The sequence below is a fragment of the Trichomycterus rosablanca genome, chromosome 19, assembly GCF_030014385.1.
Source record: "Trichomycterus rosablanca isolate fTriRos1 chromosome 19, fTriRos1.hap1, whole genome shotgun sequence".
In the NCBI taxonomy this organism is placed as follows: Eukaryota; Metazoa; Chordata; class Actinopteri; order Siluriformes; family Trichomycteridae; genus Trichomycterus; species Trichomycterus rosablanca.
Genome location: NC_086006.1, coordinates 19,339,377 through 19,367,313, shown reverse-complemented (window position 1 = coordinate 19,367,313; position 27,937 = coordinate 19,339,377). Strand labels below are relative to the sequence as shown.

General features: G+C 39.5%; 1 protein-coding gene across 2 annotated transcripts; it reads left to right on the top strand.

Annotated features, from left to right (window-relative positions):
* Window positions 1-57: 57 nt before the first annotated feature.
* Window positions 58-25,694, top strand: tpd52l2b (tpd52 like 2b). 2 transcript variants are annotated; one of them, XM_063015139.1, is made up of 7 exons: window positions 58-260; window positions 9,688-9,839; window positions 9,945-10,093; window positions 17,132-17,179; window positions 17,549-17,650; window positions 23,157-23,205; window positions 24,255-25,694. In XM_063015139.1, the coding sequence occupies exons 1-7, from the start codon at window positions 242-244 to the stop codon at window positions 24,339-24,341; spliced, it is 606 nt and encodes a 201-aa protein (XP_062871209.1). In that variant the 5' UTR covers window positions 58-241; the 3' UTR covers window positions 24,342-25,694. The 2 variants fall into 2 exon arrangements, with proteins under 2 accessions (XP_062871209.1, XP_062871210.1); XM_063015140.1 differs by lacking the exon at window positions 17,132-17,179.
* Window positions 25,695-27,937: the final 2,243 nt, after the last annotated feature.

Genomic DNA, 27,937 nt, shown 5'->3' with positions numbered 1-27,937 from the left:
GGAATAGAGGTGCACTCAGCGGCCTCGGTGCAGCAGCCGTCAGTGAGAGCTGAGAGTTGAGTTGAGGTGGCTGTACTGGCTTCTGTTTCTCTTCACTTTCTCCAGCGACGTTGTGTTTGGATGTTGTCCACCCACGTATAGTAGTGTTCTGAGTTTAAAATCTATTTTTACATCATATTTAACCTTTAATTATTGGTGAAAGTCGTTTTAAGAGCAATTTCCAGTGTTTTTGTTCGACGCCATGGATTCCGCTAGTCAAGGTAAACACAACCAGAAGAGTCAGTGCGCTAATGCTACATTGTTAGTGAGTCACACAGGCTGGAACTGCTGCTGTTTACTGTTTCTTTTTATTTAAGCATTGTTTCTTATTACATTGGGGTTTATTTTGTCTTCTTGCATGCAGTGTCCGATGTTGAAGGAGAAATCTGGGTAGTGTAGCTATATCAGGTTACTCTACAGATATAGACAACATGGAAAATGGCTCATGTGAAACCCTGCCAACATGGAGATGATGTGCATGTAACATGCAATAATGTTAATAATAATAATAGTAATCAGAATCAGCTGTTGAGCAACACTTTGGTAATACATGTATGTGTATGTGATTGGTTTTGTTTAGTCTGTTATGGTTTGTTTAACATGCATATTGATTGACATATACCTACGATGTCCACTGATGTATTTAAAAGCAAGGTGGTTAAATTTGGTTAGATCTAATACAATAGTCTATGTACTGTAACAGTTCAGCTGTGGCTTGGTTTTTCCACCTTGTTTTGCTTTGCTTATCGCATTTGTTGAGGGTGTGGCGAATAATCAATAGCCTGCCAGCAGGGGTGGGTGATATAACCGATATTGCGATATACTGTATTAACAGCTGGTACCTGTGCTTTTACTATCCTCTCTGTAACAAGTAACTTATTTGAGAACATAGTAATCCTTTAAATTGTTCAATTTCCCCAATCTCTACATTATTTTCCTGGTAAAATATTGGTAAATGATTCTGAATGACATTAAATTAATTGTCATGATGTACCCAGATGAGCCGAAGCACTAGGATCTCCCAGAAATATGCAAGGCGATGCCTGTTTCATAATTCGTGCATGTCATGGCATGTCAATCAGATGCTGGGCTGATGGTAGTCACTCAGAATATGCTTGATGAATCCAGCAGATATGGGCAGACCTGAGTGATGAGGGCTAAAATGTTATGACCAGACGACTCGGTTGATGTATCCCCAAAACAGCAAGGGGTGCCCACAGGTACACATTAACAGTGGGGTAAAAAGGGACAAAATACAAAATGCTGGCAGCTTGTTGGCTGACTAGTACTCATTGGTGCAGATTGTCTGCAGATAATTTTAATATTGGTGATGACGTGAGTGTGTCAACAGATATTACATCAGTGTATGGGGATACATTTACATTTTCGGCATTTGGCAGACACTCTTATCCAGAGCGACTTACAGTAGTGCTTCCATAGTAAACATTTCATTACTCTAGTTTAAGTAGACAACAGTCCAAGAACACACATCTGCTAAAACCTGTTAGAACCAAAGTGGGGTTTTTTTGTTTTGTTTTTTTAAATGGAGAAGTGTGTTAATAAGTAAGTACAAATCAGCTTAAGTGCTTAGTAAAAAGGTGGGTTAAGGCCATTAAACCTCATCAAGGCTCTTCTCTGTACTGGCACCCAAGTGGTGGAACGAGCTTCCTCTGTCTGTCCGAACATCTGAGTCTCTTGGTCTCTTTAAAAAAACGATTAAAAACCCACCTCTGTATTAAGCACTTGGGCTCACTTGTACTTACTTGCTTACTTACGCTCTTGTTCATTTCTTGCAAAAAAAACAAAACAAAACCAACAACTTTGGTTCTAACGGCTTTTAGCGGATTTGTGTTCTTGGACTATTGTTTACTTGGACTAGAGTGGGGTGGTGTTTGCTATGGAAGCACTTCTGTAAGTCGCTCTGGATAAGAGCATCTGCTAAATGCCGAAAATGTAAACGTAAATGATAAGGTACTAGTAAAGGTACCTGATTCACATGGTTGTATTACATTTGCCAGGTTGCCTTTGTCAGGCCCTTTAGCAAGGCCCTTCACCTTCAGTTTCTTGGATTTTATATCGTCACATGTGTAATTTGCTTTTGCTAAAAATGTTTGCTAAATGCTGTGAATGCCAAATTCTATTTGTTATTGAAAGCACTTACAGTGGGTACACAGGCATGGAAATACACAGTAGAGCAATGGAAGACGGTCCAATGAATCCAGTTTTCTCCAGGATCATGTGATTGGGCATGTGTGCACTGTTTGACCGCTGAAGAAATGGCACCAGGATCCACCATAATATGATCCACTTTACAATTTCTGGAATAATGTCTGTGGTACTAGATATAGCAGTCTTGTGGAATCCATGTCTCAGCTGGTCAAAGCTGTTTTGACAGCATATTGGTTGGGTGATCGTAATGTTTTGGCTTGTCAGTGTATATTTTGATATATTATCTTAATAATAAGGCTTCAGAGCCGCTCAGGTAAGAATGCACGGTAGCACACCAGAGCTGGACCTCGAATACATCGTATCGAATCTCAGCTCTGCCATCCGGCTGGGCTGAGCGGCCACATGAACAACGATTGGCCTGTTGTTCATATAGGGGTGGGGTATTAAGTCGGATAGGGACTACTCGTAACTGATGTACTACGACCTCTGCTGGCTGATTGATGGCGCCTGCACAGAGGCGGGGAAAGAGTGCGGACCAGGGTGTGTCTCTCCATACACAAAGCTGATTCGCATATATGCACTCGCCTAGTGTGTGTGACAAAATGCATACGGCTGCTGCCCACGTGTCAGAGGGGGCGTGGGTTAGCTTCGTTCTTCTCAAATCAGAGCACGGTCGGCATTAGTGGAGAGGAAGCATGGCGCAATCGGGAAATTGGACGCGCTAAAAAGTCTGGAGAAAAAGGGGACAAAATGCATAAACAAAATACATAATATATAAGCCTAAATATAGGCTTCAGGATCAGATTAAATCATTTTCTGGCTCTCGGCCATATAACAAATCCACTTTCCTACAGAGTGTAGATCATTTTAATGTTTTATACAGTTGATCTTTATTATTTAAATAAAAATGAATTGTATTAGCTTTCTTTGTCACTTACTGGTCTGCCTCAATCACTAAAACAAGCGTGTCTTCATGTTTGCCTCTGGTTGTATTAGTAAAAACAGTGTTTCATATAACAAAGGATTATTGAACAAATCGGGACTTAATATGTGCGTCAGACATTCTAACTTGTTAGACTCAATGCACCAACAGCCACAATGTACTAGTGATTTTACTGGAACTCATTATTGATCAGTTAAGTTCATTTGATATATGACATTTGTGGAATACGTCAAGCTTTTTACTGTTTAGGTTTTGGCATTTTGTGTTCAGAAAAACCTGATGTTAAATCTGGCACCTACCAGACCCATAAATCACAAAATTATTTGATAAATGCAGGTGGAATGCTTGGCCAGATGTTGAATCGCCCCTGGCTGGAGCCAATGTAGGCTTTACGGTTTATTCGACCATGCTAGGAGTGAATGATCTGAAGGAGCTTATATACACATATAAATCAAACACCTTTTTGTCCAAACATACAGTTGACAAATATAACTTTTTTATTTTGGCTGATTAGTTTGCATTTTTATGCCCAGACATAATGGGAGTCACATAGATGAAGTACATTAAATGCTGCTGCTACATGTCTACCAAAATGATAGTAAGTCAGTCACAGCTTGTTTATGTACAAAAACATTTTCCTGAACAATTACCCTCATGTGTAAAACGTAATAATGTTATCAGATTGGTATACAGCCTAGGTAACAGATTACGCCCTTACCAAACAGTGCTCACTTGAAGCAATCTTCAGACCGGTTCCTGTGGCCACTACTCTGGCTTATGAACTGCTTTCACACATACCCAAACATACTGAACCTGGGGATCAGGTCTGAAACAAAAGTGCTAGTGTTAAAGCAGTTGAAGTCTTCCACACAAAACTGAATAATGCTTCCCACCTTTTTATTCTTAGTTTTGGAAGGATATCTGTGACACCAAGCTACTTGCTAACTAGCAAGAGAATGTAGCTGATTAAATAGGCTAAACCAATTGTACATGAAGAACATAAACAAGAATGTTATAAAACATAATGTACAGAATAGCTGTATTTAAAGAAAAAAACAATAAAGTAAAGGGAGAGTTATTTCACTTAGAATTTGTTTGGATGCATAATACAATTGCCAGAGATCAAAATTGGATGTTTTGAGCTCTAAACACTTCATTTGGTTTGTTTATTTATTTATTTTTTTACATCTTGGTTAGTCTGTGGTGTAAATGTAAGTTTTGAAATAGAATTAAAATGTAAATTTAGGAACTAAGGTTGCTGAAAAGGTGGGCATTCATTCATCAGCTGTACTTGTATCATTTCCAAGTAGGGATGTAACGATGCACCACAAGACAGTTAAAAATCGGTGCACATGTGTCACGATTCAAATCAGCTATTCATTTTAAACAGCAGAGGGCACTGGCGCTATTCACCTCGCCTAGTTGACGGCACTTCACAAAGTTGCCAGGTAGGGGATTTTTTAATCAAATTTATTTATGTGAGGATACTTTCTTTATTTATTCATTTATAATTGAAATTAAAATTCAGTTGTAAGATTGACTGTTTTCTATCTAATTATCTACAACTAGTGACATACAAACCAATAACAATGCTCAATAATTCATAGAAGGAAAATTGATCATATTGATTCTTGTGTTTATATTTATGTAGGAAACACATACAAGCTAAGGAATATCCAAACCTTTAATAAAGCTTTAAGTCTGTCATTAAACACCCACTGCTTCTGAATGGACACACACAGAACTCTTAAAAACACTGTACTGTTAATATACTAACCCATTCTTTACTTGTACACAGCTCTGGTTAGGATGAATGGCACCATTGTGTGCACAGCTGAAGAACATGGGTCCATTTTTTGAGGGGAACTGTGAAATCATTTATGTTTAAATATTAACGCGTCACTTAAAAAGATTCCTAATCTTTTCATCATTAAAAAATGCAAAAATGGGTCTAGCCAGTTTAAAATATAAACTGTAGCAAACTGTAACTGTAAGCAAATATATTTTTTTATGAATTATAATTGGGGGACGAATATCTGAGACCACTAGTGATTATGCTTCTATTTTGCATTTTTCTTGAATTTGTTGAACAGTGTTTTTGCATTACAATCATCTTAACAATTTGACTAAGTTGAGTCTCTAAAAAACATGAACTTCAGGATTTCTCACTATTACATTTGTATAAGGTTCCTTTTCTGTTAAAGTTCATGCTCACATGACTGAGCAAGTGGATTTGATCTACTTCTCAAAAGCTTGTTGTTGGTAAAAGCCACGGTTTACCTGTTGTAAATATGGCCATACTAAATACTAGGAAATTCTGAGATTCATGTAAAATTCAAGGCTGTTTAAAGTTTAACTTCTCACTCAAATTGTTACACTGATACTTGATTTGAAATGAAATTTGAAAAACATTGTACTAGGGCTGGGTGGTATGATGGTACATTCAGTATACCATCTTTGATTCATATGGTATGGGTTTTTCAAATACCGTCATACCGTAGCATAGTAAATACAACAGCTGTAGGCAGCAAATCATATAATATTGTTCGCCGCTAAAAGCACAGTGCAGATTAGATACAGCTTACGAGTTAGCCAGGTAGAGTTAGCATGACATACAGATAAGAGAGGCTTCCTCAATATGGTTAAAAAATAATTAACCAAAACAGATGAAGGATAAAAAGAAGACGACCAAATATGCTCCGGATGAACCTGCCAAAGAAATGAGGCATGTCAGCAGACTAAAACACTATATACTGTACCGTTTGTAGAGCCACTGCTGTTGCAAACAACGACATTACAAATGCAGTAACAATCCACATATGCAAGGACACGATTCCTCTATAGGCAGTCGATAAAGAAGCTTTCAGAGCAATAATTACGGGATGAAAATACTTCAGGTCAGTTGCTAAACCAACGTTATAAGCAAACTGGAAGCAGAGATATTTAAAGTCGTCCACTTTTCTACAACAGACCAACAGTCAAGTTGTACAGTGGAGTTTGCAAACGTCGTTTTATTTGTTAAAGGGAGAGCTTAGGGTAATAGTATAATACTTAAATATTAAATAAACAATAAAAATTTTATATATTTCAAGCGTACTGATTCCATCATATATTGTGTCATTTTGTAGGACCAAGCAAAGCTTATAGTACTCAAAACCTTCTTTATATACATAATGAAATTATTATTAACTTATGACAGTAAATCAGTCACAGACATATAAAAAGTCCCAGTAATACAACAAAAAAAACATACAGTGATATACTATGAAACCGGCAGAATACAAATTTTTGGTCTTACAATCCCCCTGCCCCCCTTAAGTACTTCTAAAAATGCGGTTTTTTTTATTAGAATCTTAAAGATGATCAGTTTGTTAGTATTACACATGCTTTTGTTTTCAATACATTTTTCATCCACATTTGTAGTGTATAAATGAGTATTGAAACGTATCATTTTTGTAGCAGTAGCATGGGATTAATTGGACCTTTGAGAAGCGTATTTGTCCTGCCAAAATATTTGTGAGTTGCTGTGGTGATTGCGTACACACAGAGATGCAGCGAATTGACAAAATGCTACATTCCTGAATTCCTGAATTGGGATTTGGCAATTGCTTTTTGGCAATAGTTTTCACAGTTTGTGTGGCAATGTTAAATTTTAGGTTCTACTAATACTAAATATTTACTTATAGTTCAGCTGCAACCTAAGATCATTTTGGCACTGTAGTACAAGTGTTTGTTGGGAAATGTGTTATTCAGTGTAGACACGTGTTATTCAATAAACACGTTGTGGTGGTAGATTTTGGTTAAACCAGCTTTCTTGTCATGATGGAGCACAGACGTCAAAGTACGCCATATTTGCCCTGGTGAAGTGGTGAATTCAATTTAATCTGTATTTACATTCACATTTTCAGCATTTAGCAGACGCCTTTATCCAAAGCGACTTACAGTACAGTTACAGTATACAATCTGAGCAATTGAGGGTTAAGGGCCTTGCTCAAGGGCCCAACAGCAGCAACCTGGCAGTGGTGGGGCTTGAAACAGTGATCTTCTGATTACTAGTCCAGTACTCTAACCACTAGGCTACGGCTTGTGTATTTAAAACTACATACAGTGAGATCACCATTAGATCCTACGCTGCCACTAATTGAGTTACCACCACACGTTAACTACCATAGAAGCCAGTAAGTGGGTTTAGTGTGGGATGTAATGTGAGGTTTAAATGTTTTTTTTTTTCTTTTTCCCTTTTCATTAAAACCTAAACATGTTTATATAAACTTCCCAGTGACCAGCCAAATACAAACAATACAATGAAATGTTTGTGTTTTTAGGCCAGTTGTAGCCTAGTGGTTAAGGTACTAGACCAGTAATAAAAAGGTTGCTGTTCTAGCCCCACCACTGCCAGGTTGCCACTGTTGCAACTTATTCCACCACCCTCTCTGATTTCTTGGGGTTCTGCTGTAACCAACTATTGTCTTTGGGCTAATTTAAGTGGCCAGTCTCCCTCTTCCACTGACAGTGTTGTTCCCCCAGAGACAAGCCACCAGTTTTAAGTTCGGCTTTGTCTCTCGACACCTTGAGATACAACAGACTTAGTCTTGTCATCTTGAAAAGAGACCACGTTGGAACTGATGACATACTAATGATATCGTGCTGATACTCTTGCTGAGATGAAACTGGAAACAAGAAGTGCTAAAGGATGGCTACATCCTAAGGTGGTGCCTCTGTGATTCTGGAGATAAGAATGGAGTCTGCTAGCATTATAGCTGCATGGTGGTCAGCTCGGCTGAGCGGACATGGCAGTTGATTTTGGGTATTAGCAGTGCAGCAAGTTCAAGCAGGGAAGACAGAGTTGGATCAGGGGACGTTACACTTTTTTTAATGTTTACTTTTTGGCTCACCACTGGTGGTTGAAGACGATTCATGTATCGGCAGCTATCCAAACAACACTTGTTTAGCTTTCCAGTTTCAGCCCGGTGTTGTTGCTCATGGCTCTGTTAACTGTAACATAGACTAAACATCTACCACACAGGGAGAAAGAGAGACGTTAGGAATAGGTTAGATACAGGCAGTTGCTTTTATTTCTTTTTGACCTACTGACCACTGTAAGACACCTCCGCCTACCACACAGTGGTATAAAAGAAGTAAAGCATGTTTGCCTGTACTTTTATTGGAATATACACCGATCAGCCATAACATTAAAACCACCTCCTTGTTTCTACATTCACTGTCCATTTTATCAGCTCCACTTACCATATAGAAGCACTTTGTAGTTCTACAATTACTGACTGTAGTCCATCTGTTTCTTTGCATGCTTTGTTAGCCCTCTTGCATGCTGTTCTTCAATGGTCAGGACTCTCCCAGGACAACTACAGAGTAGTAGTTAGTGTGTGTTGTGCTGGTATGAGTGGATAAGACACAGCAATGCTGATGGAGTTTTTAAACACCTGGACTGAGAATAGTCCACCAACCAAAAATATCCAGCCAGCAGCGCCCCGTGGGGAGTATTTTGTGACCACTGATGAGGGTCTAGAAGATGACCAACTCAAACAGCAGCAATAGATGAGCGATCGTCTTTGACTTTACATCTACGAGGTGGACCAACTAGGTAGGAGTGTCTAATAGAGTGGACAGCGAGTGGACACGGTATTTAAAAACTCCAGCAGCGCTGCTGTGTCTGATCCACTCATACCAGCACAACACACACTAACACACCACCACCATGTCAGTGTCACTGCAGTGCTGAGAATGAGCCACCACCCAAATAATACCTGCTCTGTGGTGGTCCTGGGAGAGTCCTGACCATTGAAGAACAGGGTAAAAGCAGGTTAAAAAGGTATGTAGAGAAACAGATGGACTACAGTCAGTAATTGTAGAGCTACAAGGTGCTTCTGTATGGCCAGTGGAGTTGATAAAATAGACAGTGAGTGTAGAAACAAGGAGGTGGTTTTAATGTTATGACTGATTAGTGTAATCAGCTTTGGAATGCATTACATCACCCATTATTGATTATTTTCTTATGATAGCGTATATATACTGGTACTGGAGGTCATATTGGCTAATTCATGCTTAACCAGAAAAACTTCCACTTCCATTGCGGTCAAGAGATTTGAGCTGTGACACATTTCTGTACCTTCAGCTAACCTGCAGTTTGGAAGTTTTTAAATCGGAAGTCAGTTTTGCTTGCCCAAATTGCTATATCAGCAAACTGAGCTTACGCTATCCCCATAAATAATAAAAAAGCGCCACTATAAAAGACATTTACAGCTTATAATACTTTTTACTACTACGGCTTTTAATACATTCACTAATCTTAACAAATCACTTGATATTTATTGAATCGTGTGTATAAATCTTAAACACTGCAGCTTCAGAAGTTAGCATAGCTCCTCTGCTATTGGTAGCTGACAGATTTGCCAGTGCAGTACAGTAAATCATATTAAAATGAAAATAGTTTCTTGTGTGAAATTTTACAAGCATGTATTTTTCTTTCAATTAATGCAATAAAATAATTAAAATCTGTATATTTCACTTTCATGCAGACATCAATCTGAACTCTCCAAACAAAGGCCTGATCTCTGACTCCGTATCAGATATCCCAGCAGAACAAGGAGCCTCTGTTGTGAGCCCTGCTACACTTCCTCCAGGCCTCACCGAGGAGGAGGCTGAAGAACTGAGAACAGAACTCATCAAGGTAAAACTTAAACTCATACCAACCAGCGCTCGTTGGTGTCCAACTGAAAATACTGAAACAAATTCCCTGTGTGTGTTTGGTTTTATTCTCTGATCCTGATCTCAGGTAGAAGATGAGATTCAGACCCTGCGGCAGGTGTTGGTGGCCAAGGAGCGCCACGCGTCTGAACTGAAGCGTAAGCTGGGCCTCAGTCCTCTGTCTGAACTCAAGCAGAACATTACCAAGGGCTGGCAGGACGTGCAGACATCAAATGCGTGAGTAGAGCTTTTCTTTCTCTGTGCTTTTGTTTAATAGTCTAGAGATGGTGATGCCATCTGATGAGGACTTCACAGCAGGCATAGTCATCCTCCTTGGTCTTCTAGAAGCTAATCGGGCGGTACGGTGGCTCGGAGGGTAGCACTATCGCCTCACAGCAAGAAGGTCCTGGGTTAGGTTTCCAGGTGACTTTTTGACACAAATCACTAGGAGTTAAACCTGGATTAAGCCTGTTTGACCTGGGTTAGTTTTACTAAAGGTTTAGCATTAAATTGGATTGTATAAAATGCCTCTAATAAGCGCTTTGTGCTTCGCTCACCACAAGGCTGACGGCGGCATTTATGCCTATCACGTTACAAAATCGATTTCTGCTGGTTGTGCCGCTGCACCAAGCTTGAAATAATAAACACTACTGACAGTATTGACTAACATTCACTTCACTGCCGTTTTGTATGAAACGTATTTAGTTTAAAACAAGGAAACTCATGATAATCATGCTAATCGGGTAAGAAAGATGCAGTCAGTTTAATAAATCTTCCCCTGACAACATTAGTGTAGCTATTATTGTAGGATTAGGGTCTTACTAAATTCACAGGAAAATGTGCTTAATTTTACAGACCTCGATTTTTATTTTTATTTATTAGTTTATTAGTTTTTTTGCAATTCCCCTCAATTTTCTCCCTAATCTACTGTAGTTGTATCCAATTACCCTGATTGCACTGCACGTCCTCTGTACTGATACTACCCTCCACTACTGACACGACACGTGTGCAGTACTGACTGCATCTTTTCACCTGCACGAGACGAGTTCATATGCGGATCAGCTTTGTGTATGGAGAGCCACACCCTGATCAGCATTATCCCCCGACAGCCAGCAGAGGTCTTAATTGCAACAGTTATGCGGAACCCTGGTTCGCCTTTCCCACCCTGTGTGAACAACAGCCAATCGTTGTTCATGTAGCCGCACAGCAGGATGGCAATTCAGGAGTTAGCAATGGGTTAGTCATAATGTCCAAGATGTAGTCTAAAGCAGCTAAAAACATGACTCAAGTAACTGAATTTGGGAAAACTACCAACCAATTCTGTGGATGTGGGGTGGGGTGGGGGGTCAAAACACGGACGAGAATTTTCATATTAGAGACATGAAGCCTTGCACCGTCGCTAGATTTTCTAGGTTTACTATTAATGTAACTAAGCACATTTTTCCATGAATTAGTAGGGCCCTAATTATTAACGTCCCCACATGGCATTTGAGATACCCAAAAAAAAAAACTCAGCGTCTTGTATTGTACAGTTTCTCCCGGGTACATGTGAGACAGTTCGTAACTCTGTGTATTCATAGCTACATGACAGCGACTGAGAAACTGGGCCAGTGGAATGAGAAGATTGCAGGATGTGAACTGTGAGTTGGCTGAGTTGGCATGTTTTCTGTGTGTTTGCTCAAGGATCTCTCAGCACTGTGTGACTGGGTAACTCTGGGTAACCACTGATACAGCACGCTGGAACAGACATGTCTGGTTCGCTGTGTTCACTAAACTCAAGGGTGTTTTGATTGTTCATCTGGAGCTGGAAGCCCATTAGTGCTTTGGTTTTTTCAGGAAATAGTCAGCGGTAATAAAAGCATGCTGGCAAGTGGTTACTTGCACTGTAGTTTTCCACTGTGATGCATTTGTAACAGCCCAAATTCCCCTGTATATCTCGCTGTTGGCCAGGTTAGGGTCAGCTGTAAAAGCTAGCTCTTTTGCCAAGGTTAGCGTCTATTGTATAAATAGAAACTGTTGGAAAAACAGGGCTTACATTAGGATTGCTTTGATTTTATCTGTGTAGACTAAAACCTGTTTGCTCTTTTCTTGCCTTGATATATTTGTGTGTGGTAAGCATGGATACTAACCAAAGTTGCTTCTCAGCTTGATGGCACGGGCCACATATTACGAAACCCAGCTCGCTTCTGTGAGACAAAGGCTCAGTGTGCCCGTCTTTGCTCTAGTCACTCTGCAAGTGGGTGTCTGAAATATGACTCTGCCTGCCTTAAATACTTTCACTCCTCTGCTTCATTTAAGTAAATGATCGGTTTACAAACGGCGAACAATTTACGTCCTTGTAAATTTTGTTTTTGTCCTCGCTTAGAAATGCTCTGGGGCAATTCCAGCGTTATGGATTTGAAAACGGCTTCATGGCTCGTACGTGCTGTACATTTGTAAGCGGTTACATCTGGACGTGTATGTGATAGATTTGAATTTGTATTCACTTGATTTGACTGTTATTCCGCATAAATGCAGATTCGTCTCATATGCGCACTTTGATGACGTATTACCACACCGCTCAAGCAGAGCGCTGAACAAAGTGGCTGTTCATTGAATAAAAATTTTTTTTTTTAAAAAGCTGAACATGTTGAGTTTAGGGGAACAGATTTCTCCACGAAATGCATCGAGTTTCAAAGATTGCGAGTTAAGTCAAGTAATAAGGTACCACTCTAATTATTAATGTTTAATGTGTGTTAAATAATCATAATTTGAACGTGGAACATGGCTAGCACTGTCCAAAGTCAAGCTGGCTTTAGAATGCCATGGGAATTTTTTCTTTTGGCGATGTAATCAGCAACAAACTTCAATATTTAAGCTGCTGATTTTGATACAGGATACTGGCTGTGCAGCACCCACACCATCTGCCGCACTACCGTGCCACCCACAGCAATAATGAACTTGGGTGTGCTCACAATTTTCCATGGTTTGAAACTCGTCCATCGGTGTGTGTAAGTGGTACACAAAATAACAGCCACATCAGCAATAAAAAGCAGTTGTTGTCTTTTGCCACCAGATCATTCTTTGTCTTTTTGGCTCAGTTTTGGATTGCTGGTTTAAATTACAAGTTGTTTCTAGTGGAATGTCGGATGTTCTTAAACAAGAACAGGCTTGACGCTGTGCTAAAAAGTTAACTGCAGGCTGTACAGGAGGGTTTTTAAAAAAAAATACAGATTACATATTCAGATGTGGAATAAAGTAGGTGGAAAATAAACAAAAAAACTAATACAGGCAAAACTGCTCTCTGCTGGCTGTGCCACTGAATGCCAAGCTTGAAAATGATACACTATATTGACTGACAGTATTGCAGTTCATTCACATGCAGTTTTGTATGGAATGTATTTCACAAACTTCATCTCCGGAAAAGTTGGGACGTTTTGTAAAACGCAAAAAATAGAAAAACCTGTAATTTGTGAATTCTCTTGAATCTTTATTTAAAGTAGAGAGAAAATATTTCTACTTTTTAGAAAGAAGATGTTTGGAATTTCTTTCCTATTTATTTATGCATTTTCTCGCTTTTCTTCCGATTTAGCGTAGTTCCACTGCTGTGGATCCCTGATTGCGTTTGAGGACGGTATATTGCTCCTCGCAGTCCTAGGGGACCCCTTTTTTACGCCCGCATTTCTGCACAGGTGCCTCTGTCTGCTAACCAGGGTCCTTAAACAGCGTTTGAAGACCCCACCCACTTAGTTCGGTCATTTTTCCCACCCAGCAGACACGATGGCCAATCTGTGTCTGCCAATTGTGTCTGCTAGATGGTGCAGATTCGAACCGGGAAGTTTAGACTTTGATGCCTGCGATACACTCCAAAGAAGTTGGACAGAGGCGTGTTTATCAAAGTAGCATGACGGTATCTCGTTCAGTGCGGTCTGAGAGCTCAAAGGTCATGCACATTCAACAGTGCTTCCTAGCTTTGCCCTACACTGACTAAGATCTTATCTCTCAAATCACAGATTCTTCTTTTTATTGCATTTACAAAATGTCCCAACTTTTTTAAAACAGTAATTCTATGGCAGTGGTTGTCATTTGGAGACATGAAGATAAAAATTTTTTAACTGGGTTCATGAAACCTTATTGTGTTAATCAAAGGACACATTAAATGTTATTAAAAACATAATAATATACAGAATTTAAAGGTCCTGCTAGAATATTCTGGTACCAAATATCACAGGACTACTTCACATGTCTCATGGAGTTTAATCCTCAGTGGATCAGAGCTGTTTTGACAACATATTAGATGGATGGTCCTAATGTTTTGGCTTATCTGTATATACAGTGTATCACAAAAGTGAGTACACCCCTCACATTTCTGCAGATATTTAAGTATATCTTTTCATGGGACAACACTGACAAAATGACACTTTGACACAATGAAAAGTAGTCTGTGTGCAGCTTATATAACAGTGTAAATTTATTCTTCCCTCAAAGTAACTCAATATACAGCCATTAATGTCTAAACCACCGGCAACAAAAGTGAGTACACCCCTAAGAGACTACACCCCTAAATGTCCAAATTGAGCACTGCTTGTCATTTTCCCTCCAAAATGTCATGTGATTTGTTAGTGTTACTAGGTCTCAGGTGTGCATAGGGAGCAGGTGTGTTCAATTTAGTAGTACAGCTCTCACACTCTCTCATACTGGTCACTGAAAGCTCCAACATGGCACCTCATGGCAAAGAACTCTCTGAGGATCTTAAAAGACGAATTGTTGCGCTACATGAAGATGGCCAAGGCTACAAGAAGATTGCCAACACCCTGAAACTGAGCTGCAGCACAGTGGCCAAGATCATCCAGCGTTTTAAAAGAGCAGGGTCCACTCAGAACAGACCTCACGTTGGTCGTCCAAAGAAGCTGAGTGCACGTGTTCAGCGTCACATCCAACTGCTGTCTTTGAAAGATAGGCGCAGGAGTGCTGTCAGCATTGCTGCAGAGATTGAAAAGGTGGGGGGTCAGCCTGTCAGTGCTCAGACCATACGCCGCACACTACATCAAATTGGTCTGCATGGCTGTCACCCCAGAAGGAAGCCTCTTCTGAAGTCTCTACACAAGAAAGCCCCCAAACAGTTTGCTGAAGACATGTCAACAAAGGACATGGATTACTGGAACCATGTCCTATGGTCTGATGAGACCAAGATTAATTTGTTTGGTTCAGATGGTCTCAAGCATGTGTGGCGGCAATCAGGTGAGGAGTACAAAGATAAGTGTGTCATGCCTACAGTCAAGCATGGTGGTGGGAATGCCATGGTCTGGGGCTGCATGAGTGCAGCGGGTGTTGGGGAGTTACATTTCATTGAGGGACACATGAACTCCAATATGTATTGTGAAATACTGAAGCAGAGCATGATCCCCTCCCTCCGGAAACTGGGTCGCAGGGCAGTGTTCCAGCATGATAATGACCCCAAACACACCTCTAAGACGACCACTGCTTTATTGAAGAGGCTGAGGGTAAAGGTGATGGACTGGCCAAGCATGTCTCCAGACCTAAACCCAATAGAACATCTTTGGGGCATCCTCAAGCGGAAGGTGGAGGAGCGCAAAGTCTCGAATATCCGCCAGCTCCGTGATGTCGTCATGGAGGAGTGGAAAAGCATTCCAGTGGCAACCTGTGAAGCTCTGGTAAACTCCATGCCCAGGAGAGTTAAGGCAGTTCTGGGAAATAATGGTGGTCACACAAAATATTGACACTTCAGGAACTTTCACTTAGGGGTGTACTCACTTTTGTTGCCGGTGGTTTAGACATTAATGGCTGTATATTGAGTTATTTTGAGGGAAGAATAAATTTACACTGTTATATAAGCTGCACACAGACTACTTTTCATTGTGTCAAAGTGTCATTTTGTCAGTGTTGTCCCATGAAAAGATATACTTAAATATCTGCAGAAATGTGAGGGGTGTACTCACTTTTGTGATACACTGTAACTAAAGCCAGTCATTGCTGTTTACCAGAGATGGTTTGCAGTAAGCCATGAGTTTTCTTTTAATGCATGGACACCTTAGTTAATTACAGAGAAGCATAAAGGTCAGTACTCATGGCTGTCTGACCATGAATCATAGCAACATGACTAGAAATTAAGCTAGAAATAGAACATAAACACTGAGCTTTTGGGAGTCGTATGATGCTTTTAAGCTATAGCCACTTATCATTCACATTTTTCTTTTGTAAACATTTTGTAGCTTGCATGCTATACAATCATTTACATTTATGGCATTTAGCAGATGCTTTTATGCAAAGTTACTTGCAATTGAGGTCAAGGGTTTAAACCAGCAAACTATTTAGTAGCTTAACTTAACAACTGAACTACCACTAGGGTTGGGTATCGTTTGTATTTTTGCAATTCTGATTCCGATTCTCATTCTGCTTATCAATTCCGGTTCTTATTGATTCCCTATTTCGATTCCAAAATGGTAAAAACAAAGGGTAAAATGTTTAGATGACTATGTAATAAAGTGATGTCATTTGTTTTTGTTTGTTTTGTTTAATAGAGTTTAAAAAAGTGTGGACAATTTTTAAAGATCCCTCATAATTTAGTTTAGGTTTAGTAGTTTTTTTAGTAAGAATTTCATTCTACAAGGTAACTGCTGATTCTACTGTGCACATGACAGTAAAACTCTTGAATCTTTAGAAGCCGATAAGCAGATCTGTATTTTAGTTTGTACCCAGCAATTGTTTTGTATTCGATAGCCTTGTCTTGGTGGCCAAACAGCCTAGACACTGGGTGGTGCACTTGTCAGTTCGCTCTCAGTGCTTGTCCCAATCCTTGATGAAGTAAGGAGGGTTGCATTATTACACTCAATACACACTCACAGGTCATCCTATTTTATTGTCACGTTTGATGTTCAGGTTCGAATGTGGCGATAAAATAGGACATAGGACAGTGGTAGCCTAGTGGGTAGAGCTTTGGGCTCTTGTCGGTTCGAATCCAGGCTCTGCTATGCAGCCACTGTTGGGTCCTTGAGCAAGGCCCTTAACCCTGTCTGCTCCAGGATCAACGTACAAGCTGGTATATGTGGAAAAGAATTCATTGTACTGTACATGTGTATATGTGACAAATAAAGACATGTTTCTTCTTCTTCTTGAGTGTGTCTGCGTTTGCATGTCTTTGGAACCCTGTCCATGCAGCTCTCAGTTTCCCATCTGTCTCATCAATTCTGTTATCGTGTAATCATGTAAGCCCAGATTAATCTGTGCATGTAAGAGAGTGGCGATATGAACATGTTCCCCCCTGTCTGTTTATAGATATCTTTCAGCCTCCGCCACTCTGGATGACATTACCCACTCTGAAGTGTGAGTTTTTGGTTTTCATCCTTTCATCTGCTTTTCTTTTCTTTATGCTTCTGTCTTGCTTTTTCTTTGTTGCTGTCCTGTGTTAAATGCTGTTCTCTCGGGAGCTTGAGGTAAGGGGTAGTAATGCTGTCATGCTTTTGTGTTAGGTTTGGGGATTTGTTGAGTGCTGACTCGGACTGATGGGGAGCTGTAGTAGAAGCTTTTATAATGTTGGGTTGATTCTTCTCATTGTGAAGCGAATTCATTTGAGCCTGCTGCTAAATGCATCTGCAAACTTACATGCTTGTTAAAAAAAAAAAATGCTTTGCTGGGTGAAAAGCTCTGATTTGTTTTTTGCTCTGTCTTCTCTGTGGACGTCTTCTCTTATAGGTACAAGAAGACTCAGGAAACACTGTCTCAGGCAGGACAGAAGACCTCGGCAGCCTTCTCCACCGTGGGCTCTGCTATCAGTAGGAAATTTGGAGACATGAGGTAACCCATGACAGAATATTCCATTCATGTATCCATTTGTCATATTAGTTCCTCCACTAAACAAGCCATGTTTACATGAATAATAATAAAAGAAGACACCTTACAACTAATAACCTGCTCTAGTGCATTTAATGAGAATATTTACATCTTTTTTAATAATTAATGGGTTTGAAAGGGCTCTAACGGGCAGCACGGTGGCTCGGTGGGTAGCACTGTCGCCTCACAGCAAAAAGGTCCTGGGTTCGATTGCCAAGTGTAGTGGTCTGGGTCCTTTCTGTGTGGAGTTTGCATGTTCTCCCCGTGTCCGTGTGGTTTCCCTCAGGAGCTCCAGTTTCCTCCCACAGTCCAAAAACATACTAGTGAGGTGAATTGGAGACACTAAATTGTTCAATATTGTGTTTAACATTAAGAAAACTTGAACTGATGAACCAATGTTTGTAAAACCTGACGCTAAAATAAAATCCTAATAAAATATTTAAATACATTTAAATAATTTGGTCTTGCTGAGACCAGTTGAGGAAAATTGTGGAACATTTAAATCAGACATCAGGTCATTTAATTTTTGATGAAAACCAAAATCATCAACCTACTGAACCCACAGACTCGGCTACGGCTCTGTGGTAAAAGCCAGTTTAATGAAGCCTGAGCTTTTTAAGGTAAGCGAGTCACACACAATGTTCTGTAGTAGCTGGTGTTTATTTAAAACTGCAACATCATTAATAACAGCAAAAACGGAGAGATGTCTAAGAAAAGAAACTTACACTTTGCTATTTATGAATCGACTCCTGAATCATTTATATCGATACTGTGAACAGAGCATCTCCCACGATGCAGCTCTCTTAAAGACACACACACACACACATGTCCTATGCCACCTGTCATTGCTTTTGGCACCCATTTATCTTCGCTGTTTGCGAAGGTTTTTTTCAGACTGAACTGGATAACATTAAACGTGCGTGGTCAGTAAGACTAATCAAATGTGTCTCCTGTGCGTGAAAAATGAATTGCTTTAGTAAAAAAAAATCTCGTAATGCCACGGCCCCTGGTCAGGCACTCGCGCCCCAGTACCTGTACCTAGCCCCACGGGTTGAAAACCCCTGCTCTAGAAAGAAAAAAAGTCATGGTGACCCTAGGATTTAAATGTTTAAAACTGGTTTATTATTGTGACTACATGATCAAATGTCCAAAAACTTTTTCAAATGTGCATTTTTATTAGGTTTATTGTGTTGTTTTAATCTCCTGAATCATAACTCTGCAGAATTAACTCTGCTGCATACACTACATATTGTAATGTGCATTTTCTGTCTTGAAGCCATTTCCATTTTATTATTGCCTATTACTGTTTATAAAACTTTATCATTTTGTTCTGTCTTGCTCCTCTTATCTGTGTAGAAATGTAATACTCCTGACTACCCCTGCATGTTCCCATAGTTCATAACTGCTTCCTCTTTCACGTGCTCAGCCTTCCTCCCTGCACAGTGCCAAGGTCTCTGTGGCTTTGGCACTTCCGTGCTTTGTTTTGTTTTATGCTGTACTGGCATTTGTTTTCAGAGGATTTCATACCATCAGTTGTCTAAATCTAATGTTTTTAAGCACTATTTTATTGCTCTCTGAACTGTTGTTGGTATGGTTGACCTAAATCTGTCACTGACTGTAGATGTAATATGTATCTAAGGCTTTAGAATACCCACTCACAAGTAACTGCACCCATAATACAAATACAGGCCAACATGAGAGCAGGATGTTGGATAGGTGAAATCCAACCAGCCTCTGGTTTAAAGTTGTTAAGCTTTTACACTCAGTTGCCAGGTCGTGGTATTTCTGCATGACCACATGACAGTGTTAAAGCCACGAAAATCCAGTTGTCCTCACAGGCAATCTCAGGGCATCACTCTACAGCTAATCTAATGAGTGTATAATCAGATCAAAAGCACAGAGTATATTATTTTAGGACAGAGAATTGTATTGAAAGAGGCAAAATAGCAGCCGTATTGAATCTCAAAGTAAGCCTGCATGATGTATATTAATTATTTATTTATTATTTTGTTTGTTTATTAAATGGTAATATAATGGTAATAAAACCCTTAGAAATATGGACAGACCAAATGTTGGTAATGTACACCGATCAGCCATAACATTAAACCACCTCCTTGTTTCTACACTTGCTGGCTATTTTATCAGCTCCACTTACCATATAGAAGCACTTTGTAGTTCTACAATTACTGACTGTATACCATCTGTTTTTCTGCATGCTTTGTTAGCCCCCTTTCATGCTGTTCTTCAATGGTCAGGACCACTACAGAGCAGGTATTATTTGGGTGGTGGATCATTCTTAGCACTGCAGTGACACTGACTGGTGGTGGTGTGTTAGTGTGTGGTGTGCTGGTATGAGTGCATAAGACACAGCAGCACTGCTGTATGAGTTTTTAAACACCTCATTGTCACTGCTGGACTGAGAATAGTCCACCAACCAAAAATATCCAGCCAACAGCGCCATGTGGGCAGCGTCCTGTGACCACTGATGAAGGTCTAGAAGATGACCAACTCAAACAACAGCAATAGATGAGCGATCGTCTCTGACTTTACATCTACAAGGTGGACCAACTAGGTAGGAGTGTCTAATAGGGTGGACAGTGAGTGGACACTGTATTTAAAAACTCCAGCAGCGCTGCTGTGTCTGATCCACTCATACCAGCACAACACACACTAACACACCACCACCATGTCAGTGTCACTGCAGTGCTGAGAATCATCCGCCACCTAAATAATACCTGCTCTGTGGTGGTCCTGTGGGGGTCCTGACCATTGAAGAACAGGGTGAAAGAAGGCTAAAAAAGTATGTAGAGAAACAGATGGACTACAGTCAGTAATTGTAGAACTACAAAATGCTTCTATATGGTAAGTGGAGCTGATAAAATGTACAGTAATGTTATGGCTGATGGGTGTATTTGGTAATAATACGACTTGGGGTTGTCTTTTGAAAACATGCTGCCAACTGACTGCGTATTTGTATACTGCAGATTTTAGCAATAATCAGTACTGCAGTGGTAACCATTAACAGTATATTGTGAAGCCTCATCACACGTCATGTTATACTACATTTGTTTTGCTATCCGCTGCTATGATAAATGATTCAGTGAAATGTTCCATCAACATTGTCTTGTATTACTATATAATACATATATAATACCTGTACTGTTTGGGCATGTGTGATGATGAACCTGCTGTAAAACCATTTAATTATTATCGCTGAGATTGAGTAGTGTGCAATATTTATATCCCTGCTGTTTTGGTTTTGTTTTCCTTTTTGCTTGATGCCTAACGCTCTTCCTGACTGGTTTTGTGTTCCCTTTCCCTTTTTATTGCTGCGTGTGATTGGCCCACAGAGCTCTGCCTTTCTCTAACTCATTTGGGTAAGACTAAGATTAGAGCTTTAACTGGTAATGTAAGAGACAGATGGTTACAATAAGTAGATGTTACAAAGTGTATAAATGTAACAATAAAATAGGTTGTGCTTGTTTTGGATTCTCCTTCTAACTCATTACGTTCCAAAATCAGATTCAGTTACTAAATCAGCATAACTTAAAATGACTTTAAAGCAAATGTAATACGCATAACTGAGGTAAACTATAACCTTTCCTGCCATACATAACCCTAGGTGTTCAACAATCCCACCAAACCATACCACCAATTACCAAATCACTTGTACACCATTTAGACGTGGTGTAAACATGAGTGGTACAAACATAATCAGAGAATTGCAGGTTTAAGCCTCAACACCACCAAGTTGCCACTGTTGGGCCCCTGAGCAAAACCCTTAACCCTTAATTCCTCGAACTGTATTCAGTCAAAAAGCGTCTGCTAAATGCCACTAATGTAAATATAAATATGGCTCCTCTGGGATCCAGTCCTAAGTGAACAGCTAAGACAGCTAATTATTTACACCCGTCATTGCTTGTGTCTCAAGCTCTTTCCAAATGAATTCAAATGTCTAAAATGAACCTAAAACCCAATATCTAAACCTAAAGGGATTATTTAAGTGCCATGGCAAATGAAACCATTTGGTGCCAAAACATATATCATCCATAGAGGCATCTTAATAAGCTGACAGCTGCTAAGGGGCCTTGCTTAGGAGCCCATGGATGTGCAGTAGATTATCAAACAAACAGCAACCATTGTGCCACCTCTTGCTCAGAAATGTACATTTACACAGTGACCTTCAAAAAGAGCCTGCTCAAGGTTCTAGTAACTTATTTTTACAACATCCTAAATAGTGATAACATCTACTGTTTGGGCGGCACGGTGGCTAAGTGGGTAAAGTGGGATTTTTCTGTGCTTTGTAAATGTTCAGTAGCTCTGAGGTTTATTTATCTTTAATCTCTCAGAAAAATGGAAGCAAAAACTAACCATAGGAAGAGGAAGCTTAGATTTGCTGCTATTGCATGTTTTAGCTTTAATAAATACAGTGTATGCAAAACGTAACCCACGGACAAAAAAAATACCCTAGCATGACACACAACAGGCATTGCTGGGCAATTTAGTTTGAATCGATTTTGTTTCTATTTAGTTGATGTTCACTCTTTTAGTTGCTCTTATGCATGGTGGATTTAATGTAAATGATCTGTGCTGATTATATTTATGCTAATTAGACTGCTTAAAGTTAGCATTTGAGATCAGAAAGAATCAATTTTGTCATCTAACACAGTACATGTCTTGATGCATGCTCAATAATCCAGGTACACAAAGTTGAATCAGTTCATTTGGACACAAGTTTGTTGTAGAGGTATGTAAGAGGTATGTTTCTCAGTGACTGAAGAAGTCACTTGGGTGAGTGACGAAACATCTCTGCAACATATCTCTACAACAAACTTGTGTCCAGATGAACTGATTCAACTTTGTGGACTAACAGTACAGTTAAAGTCAAAGGTTTGCACACAACTGGAGGGGACATGGCCAAATCCCAAGTCTGCCATGGCATACAGGTCCCTTACAAGTGTCTGTAAACTTTTTACTTAATATGTGGGTTCTGGTTAAACTGTAATTCTTTGCTTTGCATTTTTTTTGTATTACAAAATCCTTCTCGCTCGTTAACACTTGCACCTCTTGTTTCCTTTTAACGCTTTCGAAGTAGCAACTACTCCATTCGTCATTCCATAAGTATGCCAGTCATGAGGTAAAGTATTTTAGGATGATTCTAGTATCCAAAACCCCCAAAACCTTCATGGTTTTCCTAGTACCAAGTGCTAGTGATGTATAATAGATTGAATAGATTGGTGCATGTTAATACAATTATCTCTATCAATACCTGAAATGCTGAACGTGTTTACAATATTACAACATTTAATAATGCAGTATAAAACTCAATTTTTGAAGAGGAAATGTTGGACATGTGAGGGTCTGTTGACCATATATGTTAATTTGTAATAGTTAGGACTACAAAGCATGTTATTCCTTCAGCTATGTCTGTTTATACTTGCATTAACATTTGGATAATTTATCCTGATAGGAACTCACCAACCTTCAAAACGTTTGAAGACAAAGTTGAAAACATTAAGGTAAGACTGTCCCTTATTAAGAAATCATTAACGAAATAACATTAAAAAAATAATTATAGGGCGCCCAGGTTGCGGGATATTCCGCTAGCACACCAGCGCTGAGATTCTGAACACCCCGGTTCTAATCTTGGCGCCACCTAGCGGGAACAATTGGCCGCTGTGTCTGCTGGGCGGGATGACCAGATTAAGTGGGTGGGGTCTTCAAACGCTGTGTAAGGACCCTGGTTAGCAGATAGAGGCACCTGTGCAGAGTGCATGGGCACTCGGAGGAGGCGTGAGCAACAATATACCCTCCTCAAATGCAATCAGGGATCCCCAGCAGCGGACAGATTGACGACACTAAATTGGGAGACAAAGGGGAGAAAATGCATAAATAAATAATTTAAAAAAAGATTATTACACAGTTGAGTCACATTATTATGACTACTTCCTACTTACAACGGCGACAGTGCGTGGCTCATGAAGGAAGTCATGTTTCTTGGGTAAAATTGTCTTCCCGGGGCGGATGGGATCTTCCAGAAAGACAATGTGACACGTCACACGACTAGAAATGTCCAACATTGGCTGAAAGATCATGACCAAGACTTCCAAGTACTACCCTGACTCCCTAATTCCCCAGACTTGAACTCAATTGAGCATCTGTGGGACCACCTTGATCGTCGTGTTTGCTCTATGGATCCTTCCCCAATAACCCTCACTGCAGTCAACATGGCTCCAGATACCTGTGACAACCTACTAGGACTTTAGGACTAGGTCACTCCCAGCCTGTCTAGCTGCTGTACGTGCTCCACAGGGTTAGGCGGTTACTCTGGATTTTAGCTAGTGGTCATAGTAATGGGACTCAACAGTGTATTTATCTGAAGATATCTGAAGGGTCCACAATAGCAACCAAACAGTAGTGGTGCTTGACCAGTGATTTACCAATTCTTAGTCCAGAAGCCTAACTGCTGAGCTACCACTCCCTTTAATAAGAGGGAAGGATTACTGTACCTAGTGCATTGCCTCACAACCCACCTGTGTGCCTTTTGTTTTTTTTCCTTTGGTTCCAGTCCAAGGTGGTTGGAGAAAAGGCCAACGGTGAGAACCCTCAGTCTCCCAGCGAATCAAACCCCGTGCAGGACAACGCTCCATTCTGAGCTCCTACGCTCCAAATCGGACACTCATCTCATCCTTTAACGATGCCTGACCCTCTACATCTGCCATTAGTTCTGTTTTTTCTCTCTGTATCTGCCTCTCCTTTCTGTTCTCTTTTCTCCCGCCCTCTGCTACCCAAAGATTGCATGTGCCCGTCTCGCCTGTCTACTCGCGTGCACCCTCCACAGCTTCGTGACATGAACTCATCCAAGAAGGATTGTACAAAAAAAAAAAAGAAAAATGTTAAACCATTTTGTATTCAAAAGTATTTTACACTGCTTTGCATAATGTTTTTACGTAACTTATAACAATATAGAAATCTAAAGAAACACAGATTAACTATATTCAAACTGTACTGCCAGGCAGCATTTATCAGATGGTGAGAGTAAATGTGAAGAAAATCGACTGAAACATGAGACGGGAGGGCGTTATTGTTAGAACCGCTCCCGAAAGAGGAACTTGCTGCAGTTTTCTATGCTACCTTAATTTAACTCCTTTTTTACTCAAAGTACAATGTAAAGCAATGCTTTCCTGTACACTCGATGATTGTCTAATTCTCTGCCTTACACTTTCACGTTACGTTTCTTTCCCTTAATTTCGCTGGTCAGAGTATGTCACTTAAGTTTTTTCTGTTATTGCCATTCACTTGTAATTATTTTGAGGTCAAGTGTCAGAAGGGTGGGCTTTGCTTTATTTTGCTTTGTGCCAGCTATTGGATGCCAGTTAAAGACCTTGTGCTGTTGAAACAAAGAGCTATCTCACCAGCTCACACTTACACTACCATACTTTTAGTCACTATTGAAAATGGTTCTTATATTCTTATATTAACCTGCACTACCCCAACATCAAAACACTGAGGAACCCAGTGGTGTCAAGTTCTTTTTGTTATCTGTGTAGTTTGTTTTGGTAGCACAGTTAGTCTTTTCTCTTTATTGGGAAGTTGTCATCCTACTTTTTCATCGTGTCATTTCAGTAGTGTAGTACTAGCATTATTTTAGACTGAAATTAAATGTAAGGGAATCGTCATGTCTGATAACTATATAATAAAATAACTATATCTGTGTTGCCAGTAATACACCGCAGGAGTTGTTGGCTTTCGAAATACAGCTTATTTTACTTACAGAACAGGTGGCCATATCTGTTATACAGGAGAGAAATGTATCATATTGAGCACATCCTCAGAGAGAAATGATAATATATAAATGGACCGGCTGTTGTAGAGAGAACGAGCACCATACAGCTTTAAGTTAGAGCTTCTAGCTTAACAGGACAAAAAGTTTGGTTTTCTTTCAAGTGGAATACTTATCATTTATGTTAATGCCAATGTTTATCAATAAAGCATTCCTTTAAATTAATGTTTGTAGTATGTAGTGTGAAAATTCATTTCTGATTATTAGTTGTTATTCAAAATTTAAGGTTTGTGTTTAGCGATTGAACATTTTTCATTCATATAGTATTCAAGTGCCCTATTTGCACTATGAGGTGTCCTAGCAATCTTACGGCAATTCAGTTAGCAATTGGTTCTAAAAACACTACAGCAGACCATTGATTTACAAATTTAATTGGTTCCAAGGGGCTGTTCTTAAGTCAAAATGTTCGTTAGTTAAACCTGTTTTTCCCATAAGAAATAATGTAAGTAGAATTAATCCGTGCCAGACCTCCCAAACCACCGCCTTACCTAACCTTTCTAATGTCTTAAATAGTCTTATTTTTTATAAATACAACTATATTTTCCCTTAATCTTAAATTATAGAATAGATAATACTGTAATAAACAATAATAAACAATACACAGTAGTACTGTGCTGTACATAAAACACACACCACATTTCAGTACAGTGCTGTACCATACACCGTAATACATTCAATACGTCAACTTGTTCGTCACGTGTTACACGAATTTCTGTTCGTAATCTGAAATTTGTTCATACCTTAAGTTGAAAAAGATCGTTCGTAACCCGAAATGTTCATATGGTAAACCGTTCGTAACTCAAGGGTCTGCTGTACTTGGGTAACTGAGTTTGGCAAACTCCCAACCAGTTGTGTGTATGCAGAGGGCTGTGTCAAAACACTGACAAGAATTTTCATATTTGAGACAGAGCCTCACATCGTCGCTGGATGTTTTAGGTTTACATTCAATCTTTAAGGTAGGCTATGCTGTGTACGATAGCTTCCATTTATTGTCATTCAGTTAATGAGTGTAAATTATTGATTGTCGTGAAATGTGGCACTTTTCTTAAATCTGTGAAATCTGTGATTTCTGAAAAACAAGGTCCGTGAAATTAAGCAAGTTTTTCTGTGAATTTAGTAGGGCCCTACTGGTAGTGATTGTATTTGAAGCATTTCTAGTGTAAACGTGTTTTTGTACTGTGTGTGCATCCATGCTTGTACCACTAGGTGGCACCATAGTACAGAGTTTCAGACTTCTGACAGGCTCAAAATGGGTAGATCAACTGCAGCCTTTTTTCTCATTTATGAAGTAGGTGAACAATAAAGAATCTGGTATCCATTAGTGTGTAAAAGTTTGTTATATTTAATATAATAAAAAACAACATTATAACTACTGTTAAAGAAGTATGTTTTCAATTTAGACACATTTAAGTTCTGGCTACATGTGTCATATTTAAGCTCTTCAGATAGCAGCCTACCAGTCCTTCAACTGTCAAGGATAGCCTATTCATGAATAGTATGTTAAGTATGTAGAAATATTCCTTGTTTTGTAGTATAATTTTAATGAGATGTTTCAAAAAATAATATTTTACATACAGACTTAAAAAGGACAGGGCACACCAAGTTAAAGACTGTCTGAATAACAGAGGCCTTAATAAATACTACTTAATAAAAAAAAAATTATTTATAGAATTCCTATCACATTACATGCATGTTTGCACACTTATATTTTCCAAGTTGGTGCGTCCTGTGGTGGTAAATGTGATATCCCTTCATGGGGCCCAAAATCCCCGGCAGGGCCCCTGCTGACAACACCCAGACATAATGGGTGCAAGGCAGGAAAACACACTTTCTTTTCCTTTCTTTTTTCTTTGTGCTGCTTCTGTATTTAGTGTTTAACCACAGTGGATCATTATGATCTGCATACCTGCACAGTTTTTACTCCCTAACCAGCACTGACAAGTGCACCTTCCAATTTCTAGGCTGTTTGGCCACATACAGAGCCAATCATAACACATATACAGTCCCATTCACAGTAAAAAGCAGTATAGATCCAATATAGCAATATAGTAGGAAACCCTCACAAACACACTACAATTGGAGGAACACGTAAAACTTGGTGGGGAGTGAACATAGGTTTCCAGGACCCATGCTGCACCAACTGTGCAATTGTCCTTCTGCATCAATAAAGGGCCTTTCCCCTATCATTCTTCTTTTTAGTGTTTTATTACAGATTACAGTGCTGTAAATTTCAAAAGCTCCAGAGCAGCCAGCGGCCTCAATTAACCGTCTAGAAAAAATAACATCCTAAATGATAAGATAAATGTAGTCTGTATTCTTCAGTGTGATTTGTGATGTATGTGTAGTATAGCCCTAAATATCCTGGTAAACCTTGAGCATTAGGTGATCTGATTGGATCTGGTTTCTAG